This window comes from Mobula birostris, chromosome 10 (genome assembly GCF_030028105.1).
Source record: "Mobula birostris isolate sMobBir1 chromosome 10, sMobBir1.hap1, whole genome shotgun sequence".
Lineage (NCBI taxonomy): Eukaryota > Metazoa > Chordata > Chondrichthyes > Myliobatiformes > Myliobatidae > Mobula > Mobula birostris.
In genome coordinates, this window is record NC_092379.1 from 114,137,769 (window position 1) to 114,150,381 (window position 12,613).

Genomic DNA, 12,613 nt, shown 5'->3' on the forward strand with positions numbered 1-12,613 from the left:
AACGATTGAACCTTCCTAACTAACCTTCCGTGTGGAACCTTGTCAAAGGCCTTACTGAAGTCCATATAGACAACATCCACCGCTTTACCCTCGTCAACTTTCCTGGTAACCTCATCAAAAAATTCAATAAGATTTGTCAAACATGACCTTCCACGCACAAATCCATGTTGACTGTTCCTAATCAGACCCTGTCTATCCAGATAATTATATATACCATCTCTAAGAATACTTTCCATCAATTTACCCACCACTGACGTCAAACTCACAGACCAATAATTGCTAGGTTTACTCTTAGAACACTTTTTAAACAATGGAACCACATGAGCAATACGTCAATCCTCCGGCACCATCCCCGTTTCTAATGACATTTGAAATATTTCTGTCAGAGCCCCTGCTATTTCCACACTAACTTCCCTCAATGTCCTAGGGAATATCTTGTCCGGGCCCGGAGACTTATCCACTTTTATATTCCTTAAAAGCACCAGTACTTCCTCTTCTTTAATCATCATACTTTCCATAACTATCCTTCTTGTTTCCTTTACCTTCTCCTTCAATATCCTTCTCCTTAGTGAATACCGAAGAAAGGAAATTGTTCAAAATCTCCCCCATCTCTTTTGGCTCCGCACATAGCCATCCACTCTGATTCTCTAAGAGACCAATTTTATCCCTCACTATCCTTTTTCTATTTATATAACTGTAGAAACCCTTTGGATTTATTTTCACCTTACTTGCTAAAGCTGCCTCGTATCTTTTAGCTTTTCGAATTTCCTTCTTAAGATTCTTTTTACATTCTTTATATTCCTCAAGCAGCTCATTAACTCCAAGCTGTCTATATTTATTGTAAGTCCCTCTCTTTTTCCGAACCAAGTTTCCTATATCCCTTGAAAACCATGGCTCTCTCAAACTTTTAACCTTTCCTTTCAACCTAACAGGAACATAAAGATCCTGTACCCTCAAAATTCCACCTTTAAATGACATCCATTTCTCTATTGCAGGATAAAAACAAATTGTCCCAATCCACTCCTTCTAAATCCTTTTGCATCTCCTCAAAGTTAGCCTTTCTCCAATCAAATATCTCAACCCTGGGTCCAGTCCTATCCTTCTCCATAATTATATTGAAACTAACAGCATTGTGATCACTGGACCCAAAGTGCTCCCCAACACATATCTCCATCACCTGCCCTATCTCATTCCCTAACAGGAGATCCAACACTGGCCCTTCTCTAGTTGGTACCTCTATGTATTGCTGCAAAAAACTATCTTGCACACATTTAACAAACTCCAAACCATCCAGCCCTTTTACAGAATGGGCTTCCCAGTCTATGTGTGGAAAATTAAAATCTCCCACAATCACAACCTTGTGCTTACTACAAATATCTGCTATCTCGTTACAATTTTGCTCCTCCAATTCTTTGTCCCCATTAGGTGGTCTATAATACACCCCTATAAGTGTCACTACACCTTTCCTATTCCTCAATTCCATCCAAATAGCCTTCCTGGATGAGTCCACTAATCTATCCTGCCAGAGGACTGCTGTTATATTTTCTCTGACAAGTAATGCAACCCTCTTGCCCCTCCTATTCTATCACACCTGAAGCAACGAAATCCTGGAATATTTAGTTGCCAATCACACCCCTCCTTCAACCACATTTCACTAATAGCTACAACATCATATTTCCAGGTATCAATCCATGCTCTAAGCTTATCCACCTTTCTTACAATGCTCTTAGCATTAACATAGATGCATTTAAGAAACTCTCCACCTCTTACTCTCTTTTTATCTTTAATGGAGCAAATAACTTTGTTATCTTTTTCTCCCTTGTCCCCTATATCTTTGGTCTGAGTGCTCCTGATCTCTGTCCCCTGCCTATCCTCCCTCACACACTGTCTACTAGCTCCCTCTATTTGTGAACTAACCTCCTCTCTCCTAGTCTCTTTAATTTGATTCCCAACCCCCAACCATTCTAGTTTAAAGTCACCTCAGTCTCCCAAATCTCCCAAATGTTCACGCTGAGCTGTTGAGACTGCCCAGATGGAAAATGAGGTGCTTCACCTGCGTAATGGAGAAGGATGAGGACAGAGAGGTTGATGTGAAGATGGAAAGGGGAAATACAATGGTCATTACTACATGTACTCTGTCTGCAATGGCCATCTTGATATCCCATTTGCATGCCAATTCATCTACTCTCTCCATTCTTCATCTGTCCTTTTCCCTCTTCTTCTGATCTACTCAGGTACTTTCACACTCCTCCTTATTCCCAACCACATCCCCCAGCCCTAACATGCAGTTCATTTCCACTCTCCCACTTACCCTACCTGTCCATCACCCACTCCTCCCATTGTGTCCCAAGCGCTTCTCTCCACTTTTTCCATCAGCTCGCGATCCTTCCCTTTTGGATTCCATTCTTCATTTTCCTTTCTTATCAGATTCCATAGTCTGCAGCCCTTTGTCATCTTCACTTTAACACCACCCAGTCTCTCATCCATCTTACCTCATCTGCCAGCTCATTTCAGATGAGAATATTTAGTCAATTGTAGTTGAGCATTCCATTGAATACTCACTTGGTTATCATGTAACAAAACAAAAACAACATTTAGAAATGAGGCAGGAATGGTTCATAAATACCAAAATTCTGGTTAATTTACTGATTTCTACAGATTCTGGGAGAGGAAGCTGCAGAACAGTGGCTGCACTTCCGACTTGCAAACTCTCCAGATTACAAACAATTCACAGAATCTCTTGTGTGAAGACACAAGAGATTGAGCAGATTTGAGCAATGCACACAAAATGCTGAAGAACCTCAGCAGATGAGGTAGGACCTATGGAGGGGAATAAGTATAAGACCATAAGAATAAGGCCAATTAGTCCATCGGGTCTAGTCAGCATTCAGTCGAGGCTAATTTATTATCCTCTTAACTCCATTCTCCTGCCTGCTCTAACATGACTAGGTGAAGAGTCTCAATCTGAAATATCGACTATTTATTCTCCTCCTCCTTCTTATGCCACCTGACCTGGTGAGTTCCTCCAGCATTTTGTGTGTGACACTCAGTAAAGGAGCAGGGAATCATTGACAGTAACTACTGGAGTTCTATATTTAGCTATATTGCACCAGACATTGCTATCAACTTCACAGTGAAATAATTTTGAATGCTGACAGTTTTGTTATTATTACAATTGCAAAATCCAGGCCAGTGCTTCCATGGTCTGATTGATATATTGTGTATTATTTAATACTGTGTACTAAATCTGTATTACATGAGCAATGAATATGGTACGGCTGATTAATTTTATGTAATCTTCAACCCTTTTTAAAAGCAGTATCCAGCCTCGATCTGACAATTATTCTTAACGATAAATAAATGGAGAAATATTTCAGCTCTGCCAGTGTTGTTTTCAGGCTGATACTAAAATATATAAACACAAAATACTCTGCAGATGCTGGGGTTAAAGAAACACTCACAACACGCTAGAGGAACTCAGCAGGTCAGGCAGCATCCGTGGAAACGATCAGTCAACGCTTCGGGCCGGAACCCTTCGTCAGGACTGTAGAGGGAAGGGGCAGAGGCCCTATAAAGAAGGTGGGGGGAAGGTGGGAAGGAGAAGGCTGGTAGGTTCCAGGTGAAAAACCAGTAAGGGGAAAGATAAAGGGGTGGGGGAGGGGAAGCAGGGAGGTGATAGGCAGGAAAGGTGAAGAAGGAAGAGGGGAAAACACAAAGGGTAGTAGAAGGAAGCAGGGAGGTGATAGGCAGCCGGGGGAGGGGGCACAGTGAAATAGGAATAGGGGAAGGGAGCAGGAGGGAATTACCGGAAGTTGGAGAATTCTATGTTCATACCAAGGAGCCGGAGACTACCTAGACGGTATATGAGGTGTTGCTCCTCCAACCTGAGCTTAGCCTCATCGTGGCAGTGGAGGAGGCCATGTACGGACATATCCGAATGGGAATGGGAAGCAGAGTTGAAGTGGGTGGCAACCGGGAGATCCTGTCTGCTGTGACAGACGGAGCAGAGGTGCTCGACGAAGCAGTCCCCCAATCTGCGTCGGGTTTTACCGATGTAGAGGAGGCCACACCGGGAGCACCGGATGCAATAGATGACCCCAACAGACTCACAAGTGAAGTATTGTCTCACCTGGAAGGACTGTTTGGGGCCCTGAATGGTGGCAAGAGAGGAGGTGTAGGGACAGGTGTAGCACTTACACTTACGGGGATAAGTGCCAGGTGAAAGATCTGTGGGGGAGGGACGTGTGGATCAGGGAGTCGCGGAGGGACTGATCCCTGTGGAAAGCGGAGAGGGGTGGAGAGGGAAAGATGTGTTTAGTGGTGGGATCCTGTTGAAGGTGGCGGAAGTTGCAGAGGATAATGTGCTGGATCTGGAGGCTGGTGGTAGGTGAGGACAAGGGGAACTTTGTCCCTGTTGTGGGGGGAGGATGGGGTGAGAGCCGAAGTGCGGGAAATGGAGGAGATGCGGGTGAGGGCATTATTGATGACAGCAGAAGGGAAACCACGATCCTTAAAGAAAGAGGACATTTGAGATATCCTGGAACGGAAGGCCTCATCCTGGGAGCAGATGCGGCGGAGACAGAGGAACTGGGAATAGGGAATGTCATTTTTGCATGTGGCGGGGTGGGAAGAGGTATAGCTGAGGTAGTTATGAGAGTCAGTGGGCTTGTAGAAGATGTCAGTGGACAGTCTGTCTCCAGAGATGGAGACTGAGAGATCGAGAAAGGGGAGAGAAGTGTCCGAGATAGACCAAGTGAATTTGAGGGCTGGGTGGAAGTTTGAAGTAAAGTCAATGAAATTGTCGAGCTCAGCATGGGTGCAGGAAGCAGCACCAATGTAGTCATCAATGTAGCGAAGGAAAAGTTGGGGAGCAGTAGCAGAATAGGTTTGGAGCACAGACTGTTCCACATAATCAACGAAGAGGCAAGCATAGCTGGGATCATGGGAGTGCCCATAGCTACACCCTTGGTCTGAAGAAAGTGGGAAGAGCCAAAAGAGAAGTTATTAAGTGTGAGTACCTGTTCCGCCAACCGGAGGAGGGTAGTAGTGGTGGGGAACTGGTGAGGTCTATTGTCCAGAAAGTAGCGGAGGGCTTTGAGGACTTCTTGATGGGGAATGGAGGTGTATAAGGATTGGACATCCATAGTGAAAATGAAGCGGTCGGGACCGGGGAACGGGAAATTATTGAAGAGGTGGAGGGCATGGGATGTATCCCAGATGTAGGTGGGGAGGGACTGAACTATAATATATGATATCCATTAAATGATTCTTTCTAAATAATGTCATTTTGAAAACTTGATCATAAATATGTTGAAATTTGAAATCATCTACCAAAGTTCTCTGAATATAATTAATACTTTTCTCTGGTCTTTGCCCATCGATATACTTCATATATTTGTATTGTGACTAAATAAAGGTCAATGTTCATATTTTCATATTTCTAGATTTGGCTAATAATCACATATGGCCCATGCAGATATATTTTACCTGGAGGTTTCACATTGTAGGCAAACATAAAATAAATTTTGTCAATGCTCTCAAGAAGTAGTGGACATGTCAGACAAATGTAGGAGATTAGTTAGGATAGTATATTACACCTGAATAGGAATCAATGACCTCAAGGGAGTAGAGACTATTCAGTTAAAAATTGTAGAACACCAAATATGCATTGAGAGATTTCTGACTGAAATGGGATTTGTTTAATCTGCTTAATACCCACCCAAAAGAGATTAGTGTGATATGGTCCTGAAGTGTTTCCACTTTAAAACAGTCACTTTGATGAAACTGAAAATTGAACTTTCCAATGGATCATGTTGCTGTAAAACAATTTTCTTTTCTGTTGTGTGTTTCTTTCAGGAAAAACAGTGAACGTGTTTCAGCGAGGAAGAGCCATTGACACAGGAGAAGTGGATATTGGAATGCAAGTGATGCAGACCATTCCTCCAGGTCTCTTCTGGCGTTTTCAAGTCACTACAGAGCATCCCCTCTACCTGAAATTCAATGTGTCTTTGGCTAAAGATGCCTTGTTAGGGATTTATGGTCGGCGGAACCTTCCACCAACGCACACTCAGGTTATTATGGTTTTTATCTTTTTGGTTTTTATTTAATGGGGTAACAAGTCTATAGATGGACGCCTGAGTAGCGTAGTGGTTAGTATAGCTAGGGTGTTCCAGAGTTCAGGGTTCAATTCCAGGAAGGAGTGAGTACATTTTCTTAAGTAACTTTCTGATAACTTTTACTGAAAGCATTTTTTTTAGCTTAGAGATTTCTTCTCAAGCTGAATTCAAATGGCCAAACCGTCATGAGATTTGGGCAGTTTAACTGGTCCAGTAAAATATCATCACATCCAAGAACAATGGAAATATCAAAAAATATTGATTCTGAGGTACTGTCAATGGAATTTTAACATAATTGGAAAACTACAATTACTTTTATCCACTTCTGCTATGATTGCCCTCAAAAATCATTCATTATCATTAACAACATCACATAAACTTTAATTACCAATTGTAATGCAAATGATTAACTAGAGGCACAATTATCACAGAACAGAAAGAATGAGTAACATGGGCCTTCTCTTTGATGTGTTGCAGTTCCACTTGGCGGATCTAATGGTGAAATAATGGAACTCATCACAGATGGTCTACCAGCTTGAGCCATCAGTACTAAAGAATTGCTTGAATGTGATAAAATGCATTAAATTAATCCAAGGAATGTAGTATGATTGCAATCTGTATAGATTTTCAATTGGAAATAAAATTATTTATACACTTGTACCCTCACAGTTTGACTTTGTAAAACTTTTGGACGGCAAGCAATTGATTAAACCAGAAGCAAAAACTCCAGAGAAGCTGAAGAACACACCTCAGAATTTGATTCTGATGACTCTTCAGGAAGCTGGATTCATTGAATACATGGATTCAGGGACTTGGCACTTTGCCTTCTACAATGATGGGAAAAAGATGGAACAGGTCTTTGTTCTAACTTCTGTGATAGGTGAGGAATCATCGATTATATATTCAATCATGTTTAAAAGTAATGTTTTGTTTGTCTTTTAATGAATCGCAATGAGTGCCTTTTTCTAAATAGCTTCACCTCAAAACTGGACAAAATGATGTGTGCTTTTCATGCATGATATGTTATTGAAGTCATTTTGTGAAGTCAATGATTATCATTTCTGAGATAATTAGCAACTATCAGGAAACTGCCCCATGAACTATCAGGTGCAATTTACCTTCGGATATCTGCCTTGTGTCAAAAATACATACCACTATGTCTTACAATGCTCAGCAGTCATTTCCTTGTCTTCTCACAAAAATTGGATTTTGAAAGTCAAAAAAAGTAAATTTATTATCAAAATACATATATGTCACACATACAACCCTGAGATTTATTTTCTTGCAGGCATACTCAGTAAATCTAATAACCATAATTGAATAAATGAAAGACCATGTCACAGGATGGACGAAAGACAACAAATTACAACTACAGAAAAAAGAAAAAAAAATAATGATAATAATTTACTTGGCTTCATCCATAACTACTAACATATAACAGCAATTTTCTTAAAAGTCTTGAAAAAATGCCTGTTTTTTTGACAGAAGGTAAAATGTATCTCTTACCTAAAGGAGAAATTACAAATGCCAGATCAAAAAATTGTCCTATTACTTGTTTGAAAACTATATATAAGATTGTAACATCATGCATCTCGCACCTAATCACCGCTCTCTTAGATAACCACAATATATTTACAGAGGAGCAGAAAGGATGCTGCAAGGGAATCAAAGGATGTCAATAACAACTGATAATAGATTATGTAATTCTAAATCAAGGCCGGTGGAAAAGCAGAAATCTTCATTGTTGTCATATTGACTCCCAAAAAGCATCTTATTCTGTCCCACCCTCATGGTTAATAGAAGTTCTTAATACATATAAACCACACATAATACTTGTGAAATTCCTATGTCTGATGAAGCATTGGCTTACTATAATCACCCAGTCTATTAACAACCAAAAAAGAACAACCATGATTATCAAAATAAACCGAGACATTTTTCAGGGTGACTCTTGAAGCCCACTATGGTTTTGTTCAGATTTAAACTCGTCCTCTAATTTACTGTGTCACATGACCAATGAATTATCAATGGAGTCAGGTTTTATAAAAAATAAACATTTATTAAACTCTGCTCAACAATAGCGAAAAGTATTCAAATGACTAAGTTATCCAGAAGTTAACTGCTATACGTCAACTCTGGAACAGTTCTTAAAAGGGTAAATTCGAAAACAGTTCTTAAAGTGGTAAGTTCGAACACAGTCTTAAAATGGTAAATTTGAAAGTCCAAGTGATGTACACAGTCAATAAGGAGAGACTTCTCTGGAAATGGATTTCTTCGAAGACGTGACGTTACTACTGATTCTCCAAAGGATTCATGATGAAGGAAATAAAACAACTTAAAGGAACTGACCTTTTCCTGGCAAGTGAACACTGCACAAACTTCCCTGCTCTTGCAGAAGTTATCTCAGATACAAGTCACCATATTCTGAATGAATCCTCACTAAGGTCGATCCTTCATTAAACCACCGAATGACTCCAACTTTATCCCGATCCTTCAGGTTCCCGTCCTTTAGTAAGGTCTTCACTCTCCAATACTACTGTAAAGGTAAATCAAAGATACACCAACAAAGCTGGCAGCAATTGGTGAAACTGCCGGCACAACGATTTTACCTTACAATAGAAAGTAGAACTCCACTTTAAAAGGAAACTGCAACTACGCAGCATAACGGAGTAACTAACGAAGCAAACAACAGCTCAACTGAAAACTAACTACATCACACCAGGGGTCTCCCTTTTATACCTGTTATGAACATGTCATCACGTGACCTCACAACGGCAGGAAAATTACATCATGTGACTGCACACTGGCGGGAAAATTACATCACCTCACCATCACAAAACCATTACATCATGGTCATAAGGCAGTCACAAGATACCCACAGGGTATGTAACAACTGAAACAGATGGAAATAGGATATCAGATCAGGGGCAACCAAATAAATTATGCCTTGACATATGGACAATAAATATGGACTTTGGACTAGATAAATGCAGAACAGTAAACATAAAGAAAGGTGCAATAGAACTAATAAAATACAAAACAGAGCAACAGGATACAATACAACTGATGATAAATATGAAACATATAAGTACCTTGGATATTAAAAGCAAATAAAATAGATTATAGTGTAATAAAGGGAAAATTTTCAACAGAATTTACTTCAAGACTTAAGAAAATCTGCAAAATAGAGATCAACAGTAAAAATATAACAAAGATATTAAGTGTTTATTACACTTTTGCTGTGTCCATATTAGAAACATAGAAGCATAGAAAGCCTACAGCACAATACAGGCCCTTCGGCCCACAAAGCTGTGTCGAACATGTCTTTACCTTAGAAATTACCTAAGGTTATCCATAGCCTTCTGTTTTTCTGAGCTTCATGTACCTATCCAAGAGTCTCTTAAAAGACCCTATCGTATCCGCCTCCACCATTGTCGCTGGCAGCCCATTCCACGCACTCACCACTCTCTGTGTAAAAAACTTACCCCTGACATCTCCTCTGTACCTACTTCCAAGCACCTTAAAGCTGTACCCTCTCGTGCTGGCCACTTCGGCCCTGGGAAAAAGCCTCTGACTATCCACACGATTAATGCCTCTCATCATCTTATACACCTCTATCATATCACCTCTCATCCTCTGTTACTCCAAGGAGAAAAGGCCGAGTTCATTCAATTAGGTTCAAGGATTCAATGGTTCATTTATTATCAAAATATACGACTCTGAAATTCTTCTACTGATATCCATAAAACCAAGAAAGAAAAGAATATCAGCACAATTACCAACCCTATCCCAAATCCCTCCTCCCCACTCAAAAAACAAACATTAACCTGTAGCAACTGAGGACACATTAGACCACTTTTATACTAAGATAAGGAATGCGTACCATTCCATGCCCAGACCGCATTTCGGTAAATCTGATCACTTGGCTGTCCTTCTACTTCTATCAGGCAGAAGCTAAAGAGTAAAGCTCCAGAGATTGGGACAACAAAGAGATGGTCACAGGAGGCAGAGGAGCGGCTGTGGGATTGCTTCAAGTCATTTGACTGGGTCTTATACAAGGACTCATCTGCAGATCTGAATAAATACACTATGTTTGTCATGGACTTTATTGAAACAGTTGCAGATGAGTGTGTCCCTACCAAGTCTTGAAGCTTATTGATTAGTTTTAAAGGGATGATGGTGTTGAATGCTGAGCTGTCACCGATAAAGAATGCCCTGCTGTCTGCATCTATGTTGTCCAAATGTTCCAGGGTTGAGGAAAGAGCCAATGAGATGGCATCTGCTATGGACCTATTGCCCAAGTAGGCAAATTGGAGAGGATCCAAGTCACTTCTCAGGCAGGTGTTGATATGTTTCATCACCAACCTCTCAAAACATTTCATCAGTAACTGCTTTTCTTCAAACAAGTCCAGTTGAAGTGCATCAGGATGCTTTATGGTTTGAAATGCATCAGAATGGACTGTTCCTTGTTTAGAGAGAGTTGGAGACCTCTTCCTGGCAACAGGGAGGTTCCTTGTGGTAATAGAGGACCAGGTGGTTACATAAAAAAATTATCAAAAATACATCATAAAAGACCAATAAATTCAAGATGGTAAATTCAGAAAAAGTCAAGAGAAACCAAAAACAAACCAACATATTACAGGATCCTGCAGCAGTTTAACTCAATCTGATTACTTACACAGGCATAATCAAGTGGCAAACATCATTCACCAAAACCTTACATCGAAATATATGAACTCATAAAAGACACCTTATCTTACCTTACTATAAGTACAAGCCTGATCCAGTTTTATAGTCCATTATTAAAGCTAGGACAATCCATAATAACCGTCTGGATATAATAATACAGGATAAACAAGCAAAAACAACCTACTTAATAAATATAGCCATTTCAAACAAACATACAGAGTTAATAAGTGAAAACTCCAGAAATATGCTGAACTAAAAGAGGAAATTGAAATCTTTTGGAGCAGGTACAGGGTATACAATATCACAATAGTAAAATCTACAACTGGTATCATCCCAAAGTCTCTAGACAATAGCATTAAACAATTAGGGCTACAAAACAGAATCAGCATCAGATTTAATACCACTGGCATATGTTGTGAAATTTGTTAACTTCACAGCAGCAGTATGATGAAAAGTAATTAAGTAGTACAAAAAAAGACAGAAATAAAAAAGTAGTGAGGTACTGCTCATAGGTTCAATGTCCATTTAGAAATCAGATGGGATTAGGATATTGACTTTTTTTCCCATATCCTACTTCAAGGTCCTGTTTCTGAGCTGTATTTTTGACAAGTAGCACTGCCAATAATCTCCAATTTGCACAGTTGATTAATATATAATTGTACAATTTCTTTCAGTGGTTCCTCAAAGTAACTTGGTCCATGGAATTGATTATGAAATGGATCTTTCCATTTTCATGCCTCCAAAGAATATTGCTTCCCATAATTTGCTTGTCATTAAAGTTGATTGGCAGAAAATCACAGAATGTATTTTGTGTACATCATCCATTTAAAAAGACTTGGATTTCATGTGTTTCATCATGTCAGAAGCCCAAATAAAATTCTTTGAAGAACAATAACTGCTCTTTTGTGAACAAGTAATTGCTCTCAAAGGAACTCAACCCCTTTGTATGAGAGTTTTACCTAAACTCTGTTTGCCATTATTAGCAATATTAGAGAATATTGCCCTAAGTAAAACATGCTTCAAAGTAACTCAATAGAAAAAAATAATAAACCAACTCCCATATGAATTAGCTTTCTAATGTATAATATCACATTGAATACCCTAGGCTTCATCTTTTCAAGGTGAATAATATCCTTCCTCAGCAGCACAAAGTACTTTAGATGAAATATAGCTGGTGCCTTTTTGCCTAAAGTATTGATCCAAAGGTTATTGCTGCACATTCTAGCTACTTTTCTCATATTACAATTTGGATGAGCCAAAACTTTCTCTGGGTTAATGTCAGCTAAACTAAAGACCTCTTTTTTAACCTCCATTTGTCACCTACATGTTTCTTATATTAATACCATCATATAATAAGCAGATGAAAAAAAATGAGATTTAATCTCTAACTGAGGGTTTCATTTAGTCTCCCTAATGACCTTCGAGCTCTTCCCCAAACTTTCACTTTAATTCAAAATTCTGCTGCCAGAGTTGCCACCCTTATAATGAGCTAGTCTCTTACTTTCTTTTTCTTTCCAAGTTCGAATGGTGCCAATGAATTGATTTCTAGATTGACTGCCTGACTCTCAAATATCTCCATGCCATTGTCTCTAATTAATTTGGTTACCTCTTCCAGTCATTCATTGCTGTTTAAACAGGTCTAATGCCTTAAACATTTCTTTTATACTTACATTCTACCATCAGATGACCACTTTTTCTGGCACCATGACCTTGCTTTCCGAGTTCCCACTTTAGATCCATTGTTCCATTTGATCATTTGTTTGTTCTTAGCTCCTTAGAATGGTACACATCAGCTGCACCTTTGCTTT

At 39.5% G+C, this 12,613-nt stretch overlaps 1 protein-coding gene across 6 annotated transcripts in view; it reads left to right on the forward strand.

The window, feature by feature from the left end:
* The window catches only part of tenm1 (teneurin transmembrane protein 1), an 802,783-nt gene that overhangs the window by 507,588 nt on the left and 282,582 nt on the right, over positions 1-12,613 (forward strand). For all 6 annotated transcript variants that reach the window (XM_072271295.1, XM_072271297.1, XM_072271298.1 and 3 more), the window contains 2 exons: positions 5,866-6,071; positions 6,786-6,996. In XM_072271295.1, coding sequence (XP_072127396.1) covers positions 5,866-6,071; positions 6,786-6,996 — 417 coding nt within the window. The remainder of the gene's footprint in view (positions 1-5,865; positions 6,072-6,785; positions 6,997-12,613) is intronic.